The 20,686-nt window shown below is 41.4% G+C and overlaps 1 protein-coding gene across 5 annotated transcripts; it reads right to left on the bottom strand.

The window, feature by feature from the left end:
- Positions 1-152: 152 nt before the first annotated feature.
- UBXN4 (UBX domain protein 4) lies at positions 153-18,374 on the bottom strand. Of its 5 annotated transcripts, XM_083490439.1 has the most exons (14): positions 13,593-18,040; positions 12,843-13,305; positions 10,650-12,394; positions 9,849-9,877; positions 7,798-7,916; positions 6,218-6,356; positions 5,487-5,574; positions 4,380-4,434; positions 3,562-3,726; positions 2,692-2,819; positions 2,215-2,317; positions 1,374-1,505; positions 1,018-1,223; positions 153-321 (listed from the first exon to the last, which is right to left on the bottom strand). In XM_083490439.1, exons 3-14 carry the CDS (start codon positions 10,727-10,729, stop codon positions 183-185), a joined length of 1,383 nt encoding a protein of 460 aa, XP_083346565.1. In that variant the 5' UTR covers positions 10,730-12,394; positions 12,843-13,305; positions 13,593-18,040; the 3' UTR covers positions 153-182. The 5 variants fall into 5 exon arrangements, with proteins under 5 accessions (XP_083346565.1, XP_083346563.1, XP_083346564.1 ...); XM_083490437.1 differs by lacking the exon at positions 12,843-13,305 and having other exon boundaries at positions 10,650-10,752; positions 17,903-18,374; XM_083490438.1 differs by lacking the exon at positions 12,843-13,305 and having other exon boundaries at positions 3,562-3,723; positions 10,650-10,752; positions 17,903-18,193.
- Positions 18,375-20,686: the final 2,312 nt, after the last annotated feature.

The raw sequence follows: 20,686 nt of genomic DNA, 5'->3' as shown, positions 1-20,686 counted from the left end.
TTTTGGCAGTAGTTACAGTTGCAGTATCCAGCTACACAATTAACACCTTATTCCATGTGCTATGACAGGAATATGGCATAATGCAGGCAGCATACTCATACAAGCCCACCTGTGCAGCAGAAGGATTAAACTAAATCAAAGGGAAAAATCAATGATTACTATGCACAGTTTACTCATAAAAACTACATCTGTTGGGTTGAATTTCCATTCCAAGTATTGTTATCATCTTCTCCATCATCCTGAGTTCTCAGTCTATAGATTTTGCCTTCTTTTTTGAATTCTTCACCCCGTTTTTCCAATACTCGTTTCCTGACTGCTTGTCTAAATAAAGAAGAAATGTGGTTCGAGATTAAATCCTTACAGTGGCAATGTTTTCTAGACATTAGAAGGTACCATTCATTCAGCTCCTGATTCAATTCTAGCACCCCTCTACCCGGGAGAAGTAACTGGAGACTTTGATTCAGTTCACATTAATACCCCTTTCAACGTACAAAAGGTAGTTTTTATTTCCTTCAAAATGCACCCTAGAGTGAATTCAGCTGAAGAACAGAGGGAATGTCACCTATGAATGACTATAGTGCACTGACATGTTTGCTGCCGGTTCCAGGCCATCACTTCCTGGTGATATTAATTTGGCACATTCACAAAATGTATTCTTAAATGCTCCTGGATTAATTTCAGAAGCTATCTTTCTGGCAGCAGCTGGCATGGAAATCCAAACTGCTGTTTCAGAAAGAAACCCTACCAAGCGAAGATGGCCAGGGAGCATGCAACACATTATGTATTCTTATTGCTTACTCCTACACTGCTATTTGCAATCGCCCATCAAAAAGTAGATTTGGATTACAACATGGTATCCTGTCCATAGAAGCCAGTTTGAGCCACTGACATGTTAGTTATTCATGTGGAGTTTCTCTATCCCAGCCTAAACAAGGGAAAACCCTGTCTTTCTCCCAAGCCCGTGCATCTACCAGAGGGAGTGAAAAACAATAATTTAAGAACACTTGTCAGTCCTACCTGCTTGATTCTGCAGTGTTCGATGCTGAAGGGTTTGAGTGATCCTGCTGATGAGGTCTTGCAGTAGGCTGGGAAGGAGGAGGATTCGTAAACAGGAAGTTGCTAATAAATCGCCAAACAGCTATGAGTGGATAAAGGATAGTACCCAGGAATCTCCAAAAATCTCCACTGGAAGACTGGACAACTGCTGTTGCTGGCCTTCCTGCCTGTTTGAAGATACAAAACAAACAGGACTGAAAACTGGACTCTAGAAGAAACTCCATAAATACACGAGGTTATTCCAAGAAGTAATATTGAATTGTTGTAAAACAGTTCATGGCACAATTTGAATAATCTTTTCCATAAAGCACACTTACCGGCAACAATACTACGGAAGCACTTGGGGCAAGTTCCAGGTCCACTAATTTTTTCCCATAATCATCTTTGGTAAATTCCCTCCTGGGGAACATTGTCGCCAATGAGAAATTGCCATATGTGTTGCCAACTGTCTGTAGTAGAACAAATCAGGTAAGTACTTTGTATTCCCCTTAAAATTTAGAAATAAAAATGGGAAGGACCTTTAACCAGGAAATGCAGAGCTTCATCTCAAAATAAGTTATTTCAAAAGGGGAAAGCAACACTCTTAATTTACACATGGTATCTGTTCCCAACACCTACTATTTTTGTCTTCTGAAGACACAGGACCCAAAAATTATGCAAGAGGTATGCCAGTTAGGGCAAGTTTGAGGACACCTGGAAGAATCCTATTTTGTGGCCAGACCAAAACGAGTAGTGACATGTACAAGGTTGTAAAACTTTCATTTAGTTTAACAAATATTCTCAGAACAGTTTACAATTGTTCAGATAGTAGGGTAGTTAGCTTGTGTGCAAGATGCAAATTGGTGCACACAGAGTCCCCATTTCTCAACTGCCTTTACCACAGTGGGAAACAAACTGAAGACCAGCTCACTTAGCTGCTTGTGGTTTGTAGTTGTGTTAATGGAACTGACCCACATTATTTATGGTCAATGTTATGCACTAACAAGATCAATAACTGGCATCTTTAAAACCCTCCCAAGCATTGAGACAAAGGGCCAAAGCTGCCACCTGTTTTTTCCTCAAAACGTTCCATCTTTCTCTCAAAAATCCTGAAGCAATTATGGTAACTATACATACATGCTCTTCTATAACTTAAAAATAAAACAGATCCTCATTTACCTGTGCAGCAAATTGTCTGGCTTCTTCCAACGGGGCATCCGAAGGGAAACTATTGGTAAAAGAGGATCCATCTGGAAGGCGAAACTGAATTCTTGCTATAGCACTAGGGAAAATATATCAGCTTAAGAATGAATTTTAAGAACAGCTTCCATCACTTAAGTTCCTTTAAATGTTTCACTCATATACCAGGGGATATTAGAGAGGCAGAGTTCATCAACTGCACTTATTTTTAAGTTAGATCAATTTATTATTTGAAATCTCTTTAGCAGCAGTATACAGAATACAGAAGAAACATGTTCTCGGCTGAGGGTTTTATCGTTTTACCAAGAGAGAGGGCAAAGAAGGTTAATTGTATGGGCTGATAAAGGAGTGAGACAACAAAACAAAAATGCATGGTGCTACAATAAATGAGGAAAATGGTGTGTACAAGGTGAAGGGAATGGGAAGAGTTGGATGAAGCGATGAAAAAGAATTCACCTTCTTTCCCTCTGTGATGCTTCCTTCCTGGCTTGCATTTCAACCAGCTTAGCATGGATAGCAGCAGCTTTGGCAGCTTCTGCTTCTTCCTTGGACCTTGCAAAACGAGCTGCTCTTTCAGCACGATCCTTCATAAGAGGACAAAGACATTCACTACATGTTACCGCGGCCCAGTCAAGGCTATTTTAATCAATGCAGTCTCATGGAAAGAAATTGCTACCAACCAACTTGTATGTGGTGAGGGACATAATTTGTTCTCATTTATTATATTCAGTGAACACCTAACCTTCACATGCCATCTTCATGCTAAACCACGCTTTACCATGCCATGAATGAGCCTAGGTGAGTGAGTCTTTAGACTTGTCCTCTGCCCCCTCCTTGTGCGCAACTGGGAATAAGAGTTTGGAAGCCTTGCTTATCCATTGTGTATGAACTGACAAACGATTGGTGGCTTCGGCGAGGTGTGCAATTGGCAGCAGCGGCCAGGCAGATAAGCGATTGTCAGCAATCCCCCCCCCCAAAAAAAGTTCAACAACTCTGAGCAATCTCCCCGTTTCCTTAATTTGAAGTCCCAAAGAATAGGGGTCGTCTTATACATGGGGGCATTATACACGGGAAAATACGGTATATTGAAGGTCAATTTGCTAAGAATTTACTTTTTTCCAAGAAGCTCACCTAATAAATCACATATAATGTACTAATAGAGATTTCAGTTATTTGAGTGATGCTCCATATTCAACACACAAAGGAGTATCAGAAAAATGAGTGAGAGTGAAATGGTGGGCAGGAATAGAGTGGCTGACATCCTGAACACAGAGCACACCGCTACGCAACACTTTGTTGAAGGCCCCCTTGTAACAGATGACTTACCATTTGAATCTGCTGTCTGATGCGCTCCCTAGCAGCTCTGTCTTCAGCTTTTTCTCTGTTCCTTTCTTCCAGTATTCGCTTTGTAAGTTCTTCTTCTTGTTTCCTTTTGTACTCCAACATATCTTTTCCACTTTTTCTTCTTTCTACTTCTTTCTTGATTTCCTTCTGAGTGAAAAGAGAATACACCTTTACTAAGCTTTTAAAGGGACGCGGGTGGCGTTGTAGTCTAAACCGCAGAGCCTTGGGCTTGCCGATCAGAAGGTTCGAATTCCCACGACGGGGTGAGCGCCCGTTGTTCAGTCCCAGCTCCTGCCAACCTAGCAGTTTGAAAGCATGTCGCATGTCAAGTGCTCTGGCAGGAAGGTAAACGGCATTTCCGTGTGCTGCTCTGGCTCGCCAGAAGCGGCTTAGTCATGCTGGCCACATGACCCGGAAGCTGTCTGCGGACAAACGCCAGCTCCCTCAGCCTATAGAGCGAGATGAGCACGCAACCCCAGAGTCGTCCGTGACTGGACCTAATGGTCAGGGGTCCTTTTACCTTTACCTATCATATAAATACACAACTAATTTAAAATTTTCCTGAAAATTAATTTAATAGAAAATTTCCGGACATTAAAAGAGAATGAAATTGCTGCTTTAGCCACCTGATAATTGTTATTCCAGCAAGCCTGTCCCAATAATTTAATTAAATATTATTTGGGGGGGATATTATGTATTATTGATACTCATTTTATGTACAGTATTTATTTTATTAAGCAGCTTATACGTTTTTCAAAATAAAAATAAAATGCAACATTATAAATTCAGTTACACTCTACCTGTTCTTCTTCTTTCTTTTTCTCTTCTCTTCTTTCTTCAAGTTTTTTTGTCACTCTAAATTTAGAAGCATACAAACACAAGGTGAAGCCTTATTTCTGTGTGGGGAAGTGCACATCAAAGTGCTATACATGACTCTGCCAAAAAACAAAACCACCCAAAACTGAAAGGCAGTATATTATAATACAGCAATCCTGCTTTCCAACAGCAGTTCTATTACCATTATTAATTTTACAATTATTAAATTTCTATACTGCCCTTTATCCAAAAACAACAGGGCAGTTTACAATATAAAAACACAAAAATATGTATCATAATAACAAGCAAAAACAACTCAGTATTATCATGTATTAAATTGTCAGTTGCATAAAGTACTTCCTTGCCTGCACTGCCAAATACACAGGCCTGGCGAATTAACTTTAGTATGACAGAAAATGGGTAAGAACTTTGCCATGAAGATGCACAGACTAGAAAACTGTGGGTAAAAAAATAACACCTTCAATTCTGTGCTGTTGCAAAGTTGGAGAAGGGTTGGCTGGCAGCAAATAACAAAGCATGAGAGCCTGTCATAGACCCAAAAGACGTTCTGCCAAAGAACAGGTTTCAAAAGGCGCTTAAAAAGATCTGGACTGTTTCGATGGGTAATTTAAACTGCATTGTAGCTCTGCACTACAGTTGAGAAGTGCAATCCAGATGACAGATCAGTGTAATTTTGCCCTCTCCTGTGCTTTTCACATTCTCTTGAAATGGCTTCTTCTCACACTATCTGCCTTTTAAGCCTTGGCTTGATGATTTGGCCCTTAAGTCAGACTCTAGAAATAATAAGTAATGATAAATGGTGGCAATCTCCTCTTGAATTGATGCAGTCTGATAGATATGGATGACACAGTTATTACAGGCAGTCTTGTGCTTGCCTCACAGTCCCATCTTTTCTTTGTGTGTGTTTGCATGTTGGAAAAACGAATGAGAGTACACGTGTGTGGCTGGCTCTGACCATGAAAACTGCCAGACAATCCTCATCTGCTTTCCCACTGGTGCATGCAGCCCTCAGGGCTCAAGGTTGCCTAGCCCTGCTTTCTAGAATAACCAGAAAGTCTGCAAAAACACACCTTTCTACTTTGGCTGTAAGGTCATCTGTAGTCTGCGATTCCCCCCTTCCGTCACTTTCCACATTTGTCTGGTCCAAATTTACTTCACCTTAAGTCGTTTAGAAATAACAGGTAAGTGAAAAGAAGGAGATGGGAAAGGGAAAAGTATCAACATTTTACCATCATAAGCAATTGCTGTATGAACTCTTACAAAATACTGTTATCATGCCACTATGAGTATTAATGATCCAAACTAGCTCACTATTTAGAATCAAGAACATCTTCAGCTGCTTCTGCACAAAGTTGATATTCTGAATACTTCAACTCTGGATCCAGGTTCTTCACAACAGTTAAGCAATTAACATAGTTTCAGATATCCTTTGCCTAATTAATGCACTGAATTGCTTATTCTCAGCAAGGCCAGTAGTGTACCTGACAGCACTACAACCTCCACTTCACCTGTCTCTGTACCACTCTTTCCTTGTGTCAGAATGAGCAAGGCATGGCTGGCCCTGTCCTGTTCTTGATGCAGCCCTGAAGAAACAACTGCAGATGAGAAAGAGCGTGGCAGGGACGAGCAGCAGTTATGGGGGGGAATGAAAAAAGACTTAAAAGGTGGTAGCATAATGAGGCACACACAAAAATGGTAATCACTCAAAGGAGGTCTTTCCCATCCTTTACTTTTGAAAGACTACCATTTTAACTCCATATGTAAATACCAATCTTGAATGTAGGCAGCTACACATACTTACCAGCTGAGGATACACTTAGCCTTTCAGGCTGTGCTTCAGCAAGCTCAGCTGTTTGGGACTGAGAGTCCTCTGTGATGCCATTTAAAGATGAGGAACATGGCACAGAACTTTCCATTGATTCATTTTTTAACGTGTGCATCTAAGGAAGAAAGAAGTGTAGATATCAGTAAATGGCTGTAATTCCAGAACATTTGATTTTTAAGCCATTTTCTAAATCAAAGTGAAAACAACTGCTAGGCTTCAAAGTACAAAACTGATGCTCATGTAGCCTAATCTGCAAATAGTAAGCTTAAGAGTGCACTTTGTATGATACTAATACATGGTGAAAAGAGCAGAACCATGGCTGTCAAAGGCCCTGTTTGACTGCAGGAAGAAAAAGCAACTATTATTTTATGGATGACTTCACTTTCAAGAGTAGTGTGTAGCTAAAGATCTCCTGAAATGAGTACAATAACCCTTCTATTGGCATATGGCAGAGGGAGAAGGAAGCAAAATATGTCATATATTACTATTTCTTAATGTGAGAACAAGTCATTTTGTTTGCACTGTTTTTCTCTTATGTTGTTTTATATCTCCTGAAAATTGGTGTGTAGCACAGCTCTGTCCCCCCTTTTAGCAGTTGTAGAATGAGAAGAGAGTTCTATAACAAAATTCCAGACCACTTAACTATAGGTCACCAAGTCAAGGAGCCTTGAATATAACAATCAAATTAGTATATATTATTATCCCACAGGCAGAGACTGAACGCAAACTACTACCACAGGGGTTGATAAGGAAAGAGACAACATTTAGAAAAAGATGCTTGAATAGCACATGTCCTGGAACACACTTAAGAGGCAGCTAGGATTAAATAAAAAGCTTGGGTCGCCACCTGGCCTAATCTTATGGAAAACTTAATTCAGATTACCAGTTTGTCAGTTTGCAGTAAAATAATCATCATAAAAGAGCCTGTGGGAGGTGTGAAGGGGACAATATTTCTATGCCATGTCTCAAGACTAATTACAGTAGCACCTCGGCTTACATTACCCTCGGGTAACATAAACTTTGGGTTGCAAAAGCGGCAAACCCATGTTTCACCATGCGCAGATGCGCTCCACCACGCTGTGTGCATGCACAGAAGCAGTCCCTCCAGTTGTGGAAACCTTGGGATCCGACCAGAGCTCCGGAACGGATCCCACCCACAACCGGAGGTACCACTGTATAGCCTGATCTTAAAGGGGCAAATGAGGGGAAACACATGTGACCTGACCTTTCTTGCTGCATCAAAAAAAGGGTGAGAAACAAGTACATTTCAGGAGTGATTTTTGTTTTTCCAATGGTCAAGCCCATCAAGAAAAATGTCTTCTAGAAAAAGTCATTATTGCTCTATTAGTACATTTCCAACTTGGTACATAAAACTGGCTTAATTTAGCATAACTATAGTATGATTAAATATTCTTTCATCAAGCAAGAACATATAGAATTCACAATTCTATAGGCATACTGACCCAGTGACCTTTTCTGCCTGTAATCCATTCAACAGGAACAAGCTTTTAAACATTTATTTCACTATGCTGAAATAGTCGGTCACTATTTCTTACCTGCTTGACTTTATGAATTCTTGTAACAAGTTCCTCTGCAGAAACGCTGCCAGCAATCACTTCCAACGGGACTCCATTGTCTCCTATAAAGAAACTGGATGGAACACACACTACAGGATCTATGCAGCAATAGTAAAGGACAACATCTCAATTGTAAGGAAGGCAAAAGTAAATTGGAAAAGAAACATAAATGCAAATGATTAGAAGTTACTGCAAACAGCTGAGCAAAGCATATAGAATGATAATGAACTAGTGCTCCTCAGTGAAATGGAGGAGACAATTTTTGGCAGTTTCCCCTTCTTTCCAAATATAGGGGCCTTCTGAAGCCAATTAGGGGTGTGTAGGGCTAGAGGAGGAAGAGGAGTAACTGAAAAGTGCCTGCCTTCCTGATCTGCCAACAGCACCTTTTATCAGTGATGGGACACCAACTGGATGCCACCTATAGCAAACTGATGCTACCAGTACAGAAATATCTGAATTCCCCATGGAAAATTTAAGTGATACCAAGCCCATCACTTTTCTGCTGCCTCACCCCTCTTCTCCCAGCTCTAAAGAAATGTGTCAGATTATCATGGAGACAGTCTGCACAAAAAACTTTTGAATGAAAACTGAACACAAATTAGAAGGATATCTTCTAACTTCAAAGAATACACCTCTTTTGTATGTGAGCCACATCTTGAGATTCAATTAAATCACACGGGCAGTAGTTCATGGTCAAATATTGCTTTGGTCCTACCCTGATGGATCAGCAAAGATTTGTTCAGCCCAGCTTAGTTTTCCTAACAGCAGCCAGTCAAATCCCTCTGGCACACTCATAAGCAGGACCATGAAGAAAACAGCTTTTCCCGTGATTTGTCTATGTCATTGGTAACCCCTGACCATTAGGTCCAGTCGTGGCTGACTCATCTCACTTTATTGGCAGAGGGAGCCGGCATACAGCTTCCGGGTCATGTAGCCAGCATGACTAAGCCGCTTCTGGCAAACCAGAGCAGCACATGGAAACGCTGTTTACCTTCCCGCCGGAGCAGTACCTATTTACTTGCACTTTGATGTCCTTTCGAACTGCTAGGTTGGCAGGAGCTGGGACTGAGCAGTGGGAGCTCACCCCGTCACGGGGATTCAAACTGCCAACGTGCTGATCGGCAAGTCCTAGGCTCTGTGGTTTAACCCACAGCGCCACCCGCACTGTCATTGGTACTCAAAAGTAAATTGCCTCTGTACACCAAGGTTGTAGTAGATGCTATTCTACATGTCTTAAGTCTAATCGTTTTGGCATCAACTAACATTCCACACACATAACATGTTTTGGCAGTGAAGCTCAAAAGTCAATAGCATGGTGGGCTTTTATTTGTTTTTCATTACTCCTAAATTTACTGCAAATCAACTTGCTGTAATTAAAAATTGAAGAACTATCTTCAATTTGGACACAGTGTTTTTCTGAAATAGTCTCATGCCAGATAGTTATTCAATAAACCTTAGCCAAGATGGTTACAAGTAGAACAACCATCCCAATCATGGTGCTGCTTCATGCAACCTCTTTTCTTCATGGAACAGCACCCTCAAAGTCCCAGTTTTTCAGTATACACCATATCACTATATAAACAATTAAGAAAAGCACAGGATGAAAAACCAGAGATAAACCCCCAGTGAGGAGAGCCAGAAATGACTATGGTTTTGATGCCTCTCTGTTGAGAACAGTAACTACATTATTACCTATTATTTTTATTTACAATATTAGGAAATGGGGGTGAGATATACAAGGGGTGTTTCACTTTCACATACTTAGGCTTAGTAACCAGTTACAGTAACCAGGAAACTCTGCCAAAGGCTTCAGAAAAAGGTTGGTTTGAAGATGGGTTTAGATGGAGTAAGAAAGGTGGCATCACACAGGTATTCCTGAAGGAAGTTCCAAGCATATGAAGCAGTAAAGGAGAACAGACAGAATCTCCTGAGGGAGGAGATCCTGTAGTTTGCACCATACAATAATGAAGCCCATAAATGAACATCTGAGTGTGAAATGATTCAATTTATTATATTTTGTTCAAGGATACAGATTTGGGAGAACTGCAGGCAGGCTTCACTGTGTAAAAAAAAGTATCAAGTTTAGACAATCACACTAATAATATGAAATGTCATAAAATAATCAGTTACATTGTTATTGTATATCTCTGTTTAAAAGCCTTGTAGGATCACAACAAATTAATTTTTATTTCTCTGAAACACTACACTAAAATTAACTTACATAAAACAGTATGCAGATTATACAATGGCTCAGTTCATATGTAATGTTATGCTAAACCACGGCTTATCACAACTTATGGGCTCCAGGAAAGGAGATCATGGCTGCTTTATTCCTTCTCCAGTCCTGTGAGTTAAGCCAGGCATAGGCAAACTCGGCCCTCCAGATGTTTTGAGACTACAATTCCCATCATCCCTGACCACTGGTCCTGTTAGCTAGGGCTCATGGGAGTTGTAGTCCCAAAACATCTGGAGGGCCGAGTTTGCCTATGCCTGAGTTAAGCTATGGTTTGGTTTTGGTGTCATCTGAACATGGGTTCATGGTTTGTCTCCTCCAGACTTTAAAGTCCTCCTGAAAGTACTATGGCTTTTAATTTTCATAGTGAAAAGTATCAGTTGGATCTTATTTTAATGGAGAATGGAGTAGTACAAATATAACAAGAATAAAGTAAACTATTCAGTAAAATATACACTTAGTGTCTAGTTGGATAAGAATATTCCACACACATACCAATTGAATTCCCTTCCAAAATAACTATATATTGATTATACAGGTCTCTTTAAAAGTAAATTACTACTAACAACAAAAACAACAGTAAAAGAAGTTGCCAAACCTTTGGGTATCTATTTTAATAGCTACAAAGCCATCTGTTGCTGCCTCAGTCACTTTCTCATTCTCCCAGCTGGCAGCCATCTCTATGGACTGTTCATCATCCCCTGTGAAAAACAAGAAGTCTTCTTCACAGATGCAAATATAGATTAATTACAGATTACAGCATACTAGAAATGCAATGTTTATAACTTTAGGGCAAGGATGGTCACACAACTACAGAGTTGGGATAGACCCAAAGATAGTATAACCCACTTACCAGGTGCCAACGGCTCAGCTTTAAAAAAAGACTCTAGACCCTAAAGTGTCACAAACAGACAGCAGGTGCAAGATATGCATAACCAGCAGCTCCAGATGACCCAAACGAGAAAGACAAGTGACATATAATTATGTAAAGGGGGTGCAACATCAACATGCAGTGCTCCACAAAACAAGGGTCTCTCACAGTTTGGTGATCATTTAAAACATTTTCAGATCACGTGATCAAAGGGATTGTGCTAGAAATATGACTGATAATTACATCACTATGTGCAATAGATCAACTTGTATTTGTTATTTTATTAATTTACTTATTAAAAAATTATAACTATTCTGTTTGCAACTAACTCATTATGTTCCAGCAAATAAATCTTTCACCACTCTCTAAAAGGCAAATAGCTAGTATTTATTTTATAATCTGTCAATCCTATGATTTTTAAAGGACAACGAAGTGGCCAAACAATGCACCAGCTAGAAAATTGTAACATTTTAGAAGCAATTTAATGGATAATTTCTGCCTTTGAAACACTTATTCATATAGCAATATAAAAGCATACATATTCATGTGCAATTATTGTAAAAAAAAGTAACAATTTTTAACAGAACAAAGCTATAACAACCCATATAGAAAGCCTGCTGACAATTTGCAATGTTCCCCCTAATGAAATTAGGCATGAAGTGTTCATTTATATTTTCATCTATAATAATTCACAATTTCAGCAACTGAAAGAGGGCAGAATTTGAAAGAGAATAATTATTGCCAGTTCAAAGGAGCAAGGGAACTATTAGTGGCTCTTCATAAGTGAAGTAATCAAATATAAGTTAAGTGGTCTGGAAGAGTCTTCTATACCTTCATTCACCCACTATCTTAAATCTAAACCCATTTGTTACTGATGTAATGTTTCTCTCTGTCTGAGATCCTAATGCATCAGCCAGACTATATCCTAAAAGTTCAAGCTACCAATGTTATACACAGCAGTTCCTCCTACTTCCAGCAATATGATCTATGCATGAGATTACTCCTGTACTTCAGATACACACACATATATATTAGCTTTCAGCCTGGGCTTTCCCTGGCCCATAAGGTTAGACCCTATTTTTGTTTGTTTGAATTCCCTGAATTTGTGTTTTTATATCTCTTACACAAATCTGGAGTGGATTCCCTAAGGTGGTTGGATGGCATTTCGTACGCCTCCTTCCAGCAACTCCTGCAGATAAACTGGTGCCAAACATATTGCCCTGCTTTCCTTTAGATCACATCAGCACAGCCAAGAAGGGGGGTCTTGTCATCTGGGCAGCCCAGGTCCCCCATACATACTCCCAGGCTTGCGTGCTGGGGTGCTATGTTAGCAGCACTTTGGTGCTGCTAACATAGCAGTTTGACTTTACCCCTGGAGACGAACTCCATTGTCTCCCGAGACAGAGGGAGGCCAACAACTTTACTGTAATGTGAAGTGTTTGAAGCAGCACCTGCATCTGGGTGAAACATTACTTACCGTATTTTTCACACCATAGGGCGCACCGGACCATAGGGCGCACCCAGTTTTTTGGGGGGGGAAATAAAGGGGAAGAAATTATTTTTCCCCCCAGGCGCGGGGCTGGGGCGGGGGAAGCTCGAGCTTCCCCCGACCCCAAACAGGCAGCTCTCTGCAAGCCGCGGGAGCGCTCCCGCTGCTTGCGGAGAGGTCCGCGAAGCCTGGGCGCGCTGATCTCAGCGTGCGCAGGCTTCAACATGCAGGCAAGTCTCCGCAAGCAGCGGGAGCGCTCCCGCTGCTTGCGGAGAGGTGTGCGAAGCCTGGAGAGCGTGAGGGGTCGGTGCGCACCGACCCCTCTCACTCTCCAGGCTTCAGTGAAAGCCTGCATTCGCACCATAGGACGCACACACATTTCCCCTTCATTTTTGGAGGGGGAAAAGTGCGTCCTATGGTGCGAAAAATACGGTAACTCTTGCTCTCCCCTTCTATTTATAACTTAAGATACTATCAGTTTAAAAACGATAATTTCTGAGGGAAACCTTCTATTCACTTCAGGGCCCTTCTTCCTGTGGGGGTTCTTTCCTGCACTGTTTAGCTATTAGCATACATGAGAAGTGGGGGGTATGCAGGAAGAGCCCAAGCTTCCCAGTTTCCAGGAGGACTGATGAGTAGGTGCAGTGTGGACCCTGCCCATGGTATCTGCTGCTTTTCACTTCTGTAGTTGAAGAAGCAGGGTTTAAACTTTGAAAACTTATGATAGAAAGTGTGTCTGAATCCCTTATTCATACTTTTGATAGGAACACACTTCTCATTATGTTTCCCCAAGATGCTCTCCAAACTCAAGGACCAGAGTTTTCAGGAAAGAGTGCAAAGCTGAATACAAATACATAGAACAGAACAGAAGGGAAATGATCATAGGTATGTGATCTGATTAATAATAATAATAATAATAATAATAATAATAATAATAATAATAATAATAATAATAATAATAATTTATTATTTATACCCCGCCCATCTGGCTGGGTCCCCCCAGCCACTCTGGGCGGCGACCAACAAAACACTAAAATACAATAACCTATTAAACATTAAAAGCTTCCCTAAACAGGGCTGCCTTTAGATGGCTTCTAAAAGTTTGGTAGTTATTTTTCTCTTTGACACCTGGTGGGAGGGCGTTCCACAGGGCGGGCGCCAATACCGAGAAGACCCTATGCCTGGTTTATTACTGTTGTTAACCCACTTGCTTTCCACTTGACTTCTGAGTAGCATACTGTATCTCATCACTATTTAATACCTACAGAGCTTTACAACAGAAAAGTCCACCATATTTTCTGTGCATATACTGATACTTAGTAAAGTACAGTAGTCTGAGAAAGGGAAGTTTACATTTTTTTCAAATGATCTTGTCAATAGGTTAACTTGTATAATTAAACTATGCTTAAGAACAACTCTGAAGTATTGACAGAGGCAGGCACACATAGAAAATAGCTGAGCTGCGCCAATTGCTAGCACAGCTATAATCTGTGTACTCCAGAATCACTTCCCTAGAGAGAACATGGAAAGAAAAATAAAGAGCTCAAGTGTGGTGATTTCCCACAAGGATATTCATCATGCGATGTAAAATGCAGCAGACATGCAAGAAACATACCATGCACAAGCTGAGTACTGTTAATTTACAAAATGCTATATAACTGACTTTGCAAAATTTCAATGCTTTTAAGCAATCATTCCATTGTGCCACGATCAATTCTAACAGTTCTGCACTCTTCTAGCTGTTCATGAGTTTTCATCAGTTTGATGATACTGTTTTTGCTTAAGACTGCGGGGCCTGACCATTCTAGTAATTTTTACTTCAAAGATGGCTGCAAAATTTCAGTATTTTAGCCCAGGGATGAGGGAAACTGCAGCCACAAAAATATTGCTGGACTACAGCATCCCTGACCACTGGCTATGCTGGATGGGCTGATTGTTTTAGCCCAGGGATGTCCAACCAGTAGATTGCGACCTACCGGTAGATCCCTGACTGATCCTGGTAGATCACAGGATCCTTATTGTGTACAAAAAGTTATGGGGGGAAAGCTAAAAAACCAACTCTGTGCAATCCTCCCACAAAAAGCTCAACAATTCTGGGCACTTTCCTCCTAAAGAAAGCTTAACAACTCTGGGCAACCCACCCACCCTCCTCCTCCAATGACAATCACTGCAAGTTTTTTTATACTGGGAGTAGTTCGCAGTCTCTTGTTGGACATGCCTGTTTCAGCCTATCCAGTGTTGTGTTAAAATTTGGAAATACTTCAGATCATTAAATTGACCCGGATGACTTCAATTCTTTTGAATTATTTACTATATTTATATCCTACCCTCTCTCTAAGCAGCTTTTTGGTGTATCCAAAAAAGCCAACTTTAGGCAGTAAGTCAAACAGTCACCATTTCCAGTTATGGACAATTTTCCAGAGCTGTAGAGCAACTTATATCAGTCTACCAACCACAATATACATACCATTACTATCACTATTCAGAACAAAACTGGATGTCACACATCTCCACATTCCTGAAAACCCATTTACTAGAAATGTATTGGTAATAATTTGCTGCATAATGTCCAGGAGCTGTCAACAATTGTTTCACAGATGCAGAAAAATATTTCATTCTTTCCTGTTGCCTCGTCAATTAAGATACATCAAATACACTAAAACAGTGAGATTTCAAAATATGTGTGCATATCCTGAAGCTCCACCATTCTATGAAATGCAGGCCATCTCTGTATCAATTTTTAGTGCAACATGAACAACATGACTTCCACCACCTATCTCAAAGGGTGCACCCAGAATACTTTCTAATCCTGTGTCACAAGTGGAATGATTGCATACTATAGTGCAAATGAGGAAAGGATATAGGGTTGCATCCAACTATGTAGCTGTAAGCATGGAACAACTTTCGCAAGCACAATGGAACTCTGCCTCCCTTTTCTGCCCTAGGGTTTCTCCAATCCTCTAGATCAGATTTTGAGATGATATGAAGGGTGTGGAAATCATTCTGTGCATCCAGTAATTTAGTTGGATAAAACTCTTAGTGCTCTTACAATAAATAAAATTAACGCAGACTGCAGATTCTAGTACATTCTATTTTAACATCTGTATGTGGTAAACTAAACAGTTTAACAATCAATTATTTTGGATTCTAGAATAACAATGGCATGTGCAGGCAGATATTTTGCACACTATAATAGAAGAAAATTAATTTTTTATCAGAAGTGTCAAATATACTGGAGGGAAAAAATCCTGGCATGGACAAATGTAACAAGTGAACACCTAACATCCTATCTTAGCTAACTTAGCTTCCTGTATGCTTGTTAGTAGATCTGAGGCTACTCTGTAAACTACCAATAAGCTCTCCAGTGTTACTTAACTAGCAGAATTCTCCCAAATGATTAACACACTGGACAGGATATTCTAAATAGTTATCTGTAGTCTAGTTACTGCAAGCATATGTATTTTAAATATTATTACTATTCATGTGGGAATATTAAGAAAACAGAACTGCATCCAGAATACATAGCATACAGCTGAAAGGCAGACAAATTAGGCACATTCTGAGGCATTTACATGATCATATGCCAGATTTTTCCAGTTATGGTAAAATTACTTTCAGAACTTATGACTACACATATATTTAGGAAGGATGGGAGGAAAGAGAGGTAACAAGAGAAATTAGATACATAAAAGTATTTGTGACAATTCCAAAAAAGGTTATAGCAGGAACATAAGTGGAAGTTTGCACGGCACAGGCCAAAAGTTACCCTTTATAATTTGCCCTGAGTCTTAAGAAAAAAGTGGCAATAGGGACATGGCAATGACAGTATCAAAGGTATTACGGGTCATTTTTGAGAAAATGTGAGGTAATTGTGGGAATGACAGCCCATTATTGTCCTTTACTATCTTCCTGAAGACAGGTCTCCAGTTGAAGAATCGTGACAACTATTTACATTGTGGGGAATAAGTCATACCAGAATCCACAGAAAACCAGTTTAATGAAAAGTATATTGTGATAATAATCTCTAGCATTAGATGCACTGGTGCAGCACTTCTAATTCCCATAGCCTACATGCACTGAAGACAGGGCTTTTAAAGGTGGTGTCCTGGAAGAAATGTTATGTGACTTTCCCACAGGAACTTCTAGTTGTGTGCTACAGCACCAAACCAAAATGTGATGACCTGAACCCAACATATTCAAACATGGATAAACTTTAAACCAACAAGTCCTCCCAGAAACTATATGTAAGATACATGGCACTAGCGTAAGTCGTAAAGCACAAATGGTGAAATTGTGGCCCTCCAAATGCTGTCAGGCTACAACTCCCATCACACCAACTTCCAACAACATAGGAAGTGCTACAGATACCCCTTCCAGGGTGTAAAAACACATGATGCAGCCAGCTTGCTGAAGCTAAGCATGTTTCGATTCGGTCAGTCCTTTCATACATGTACGCTGCCTTGGGTTCCATGAAGGAAGAAAGCAATGCACATTAAAAATTCCTTCTTATCCTACGCAATGAAGGCATTTTATTTCCTGCTCAGCATGACACAGCAAGCACTGCCCCCATATAGGTCACAAGACAGGAGAGAGCACCAAATCAGTACCAAGCTCCAGGGCACACATATGGCTGCTATGGATACACTAGAATAAGAGCAAGCAAGAAGCATTAGGCTGGGCGTACAAGAAATAAAGCGGGGGGGGGGGGGCGGGGAGAGAAGGAAGCACAAGACCTTACTGAAGGAAGCATACAAGCACTGAGCTAGGGAGGCCTGTTCTGTAACAAGTACTGGAAGGAAGGGTGATTACAGTGATTACTGTGATTACAGGACACGGGGATGTTTCCACTAAATCGCCAGTCCCCTTCCACGCACCAGGACACGCGTAACAGAGAATTTGAAAGGCCAGAAGAGGCCACGGGGGTCATCTAGTCCAGCCCCCCGCAATGCAGGAATCTTTTGGCCCAACGTGGGGCTCAAAACCAAAAATCCTGGGATTCTAAGTCTTCACGCTCTGTCGACTGAGTTATTTGCACACGAGTGCGCTCACGTAGGTATTTCCAGATAAACGCGGGCGCTCCTCATAACAACAATAATTTTTTATTTATACCCAGCCCACCTGGCTGGGTTTCCCCTCTTCTCCGCTACCCCCCAATCCTTCAAGAAGACACCTCCCCCCCTTTTTCCCCTTTTATTTCGTTAAAGGGGAAAACCGGCTGAACGGGCGAGCTCGGGTGCTTCTAAGCAAAAGCCCCTCTCCTCTTCCCAAATTTGCTGGGCAGTCGCGAGGGCGAGGCGTCGGACGCAAAGGCCCCGCGGAGGGTGGGATGAGGCCCCTCCGTACGTTCAAGAGGCCTCTTCATAGGCGGAGGGAGCTCGCCTGAGGCTAGACGGGGAGGGGAGGGAAAGAAGCCTGAGAAGAGAGGCGCGGAGGCAGCCGAAACCTCCCCCGCCCATCCTCACGTTACGGAAACACGGGGGTGGGCCCGTACCTCTCACAAACACCACGAAGACGGCACTGCGCTGTTTGGCGGCGGCAATGGCGGCCGGGATGGTGCCAGGGAACCACAGCATAATGGCGGCGGCGGCGGACCGTCAGGCCTGGGCTTATTATGCACAAGCGCTCGCCCCCGCTGCCTGCCCCTCCGCGGCCTCCCCAGCGGTCCGTTTGCCTCGACGCGGAGCGCGCATGCGCGTCACAAACGTCAGCCTCGCTTCGGACGCGATTGCGTCGCACTTCGCTGCACCTACTACGCCGTCTCTCTCTCTCTCTCTCTCTCCGCCCACTGAGATCCGCTTCCTGGATTCCCCCGCCCGAGGTAGGGGAAAAACATTGAAGGGCGCATGCGCCTTAATAATAATAAAAAATCCCACCCACCACCAATCATCATCCTCACAACACCAAAGAGGAAGCGTTTGTGGCAGTAGGGCACGCTTAGATTCGGGAGGTAAACTGGGCTGCGATTCGCGCCTGTAGATTCCGCGGCGGGTTTTTTTCGGTTTTTTTTAGGTGGCGGCTCAGCAGCAGCCGATTCACGAGGGAGTGACGACGGGAGCGGCGCTTTGGGGTGGGGACAGCAGCAAAAATGAGGGCATGAACTGGAAAACTGCCAAAAATCTTTATTTTGTAGGCGAGGTACTCAAAACTGCACCGTAGTATTGGCTGAAAAGTGAACGTGTCAAATAAAAACCACTTGATTTTTATGCAACACTGAATGATTTTATTTGCTAATGCGAACCAAGCACAAATCAAGTGGCAGCTATTTAAACCTACTCCTAAGTCCTATGGGAGAAAGGCTCATCTCCAAGCCTATCTGTTGCAAGATGTAGGGTTTGTTTATACAGTATACCTATTTAAAAAATAGATCTGGAAAGTTACAAACGTTTAAAACAAAGCAGACTTTATGGGCTTTGTTTCTCACAAGAAAAAATACTTAAACATTCCACTGATTTTCATACAAGTGTGGTAGCCAAAAATGTTCCTACAAAGGCCTTTTGGTATCTCTAGAATATAGCTGCTTTTTATGATTACAGCTGTCTTTTTATTGAAATTGTAAATGCATCTGGACAGGTAGGATAAAACTTCTAAACAATTAAGTACTCATCTCACCAACAAACTTACTAGCTTCCTAATATCAAAGGCTGCAACACTCTTGTTTTGGGGGTGTGAGAGGAACTTAGGCCTTACAGAGCTTAAAAGTATTTGCTTTTGAGTAAACATGCATAAAGATTGAGCTGCACTCATTGCTTTTTATGTAGCTGTTTTTCCCAGACACTAAAAACTCAAGTAAATGCAGATGGCAGTCTAATGAGATAGGTACAGTGGCTTCTTGTGACCTTGAGGCATTTTAGTAGTTAATACTAATAGTGAAAACCAGGCACAAGACCAATCTTGGCTCTAATAAACGAGTTTGCCACTGTATTTGCGAGTGACAACTCAAACAAAAACATGCTATTGGCAAACCCGCTGTCTGGAAGATACAACCCATAATGCAACACCTGCACTTTTAAGTAGGCTAAAAATGTTGGCTGCCAATCTAAAAAATATAGCGTGCTAACTCTGTATTAAAATGCTTTGTTATACTTTGAGGAAATGGCATTAACAGGCAGTATGCACTAAGAACCTGCCTCAACAAATTAAGTCCTTAATATGAGTTTAAGGACAACACTATCTCCTGAATATGATATTTTCTCAGTACTTAGCCACCTAATATAAATTTCTGCCAATCTATTATCTGAATCGACAATCCGAACAATTTCCTCCTCATAACTCCACTTGTATGAGCTAATCTTGTGTAGCAGCAATGGCCGCTGGACTACAGCTCCCTTGATCCGACTATTGGTCATGCTGGCTGCAGCTAATAGGAGTTCTAAATACATCTGGAAGGCACTAATTTCACCACCCATCGTACAGAATAAAATGGCTAACTGATGCACTGTGGTTGCATTTGGCTGGGCAGCTTATCATTTTACTGCTAACAATTAAATCCTCATCAGTCTTCCATCCAGGCAGTTTCCCGGACCAAATCGACTGTAGCCAAGGTTGTACTGCCGTTTTGTATGCCATAAAAGTGGATTTGACAACTTTTTTTGTTCAGCACCATATTCCACCGTTTATCTCCATGATTCATTTAATGCCACTGTGATTTCAGAAGGAGGAAGAGTAGTGTGGAACAGAGAAACTATCAGAAAGTGGAATTAGTCGAAGAGATGCTGATTACAAAAGGTTTTTACATTAAAGCTGTAAACCCACCATAGATTATCCCACTAAACTTAATGTACAGTCATACATGTTACGTTTGCTTCATGTTACATTCTTTCAGGTTACATCCAGCAGCGACCCGGAAGTACCGGAAAGGGTTACTTCCGGGTTTCGTCACTCGCGCATGCACAGAAGGGCTAAATCGCGCTTCGCACATAAACCCCAAATCGTTCTGCGCACCTGCACAGATATGGCACTTCAGGTTGCACTCTTTTCATGTTGCAAACGGGCCTCCAGAATGGATGCCATTCGCAACCAGAGGTACCACTGTAATTTAGTTCCAAGTAATTGTGCACAGAATGTGCATTGTATGACTTTGCTGCTAAGATCTTACTTTCGCTATTTATGGCCAGAACTAATTCAATTTAATTGAAGTCTCACCTTATGCAGAAGTCCAGTCCAGTACCCTCCACTGCTTAAGGGTGCCTGCTATGACTATCTACAACTGCCTTATGTGATAAATATGTAATATGTCTATTTCTTTCAAGCTCACAAAAAAAGTACACCGGAAAAC

Source organism: Podarcis liolepis, assembly GCF_965112155.1.
Source record: "Podarcis liolepis genome assembly, chromosome: 1".
NCBI lineage: Eukaryota > Metazoa > Chordata > Lepidosauria > Squamata > Lacertidae > Podarcis > Podarcis liolepis.
This window is presented reverse-complemented; position numbering and strand designations above follow the sequence as displayed.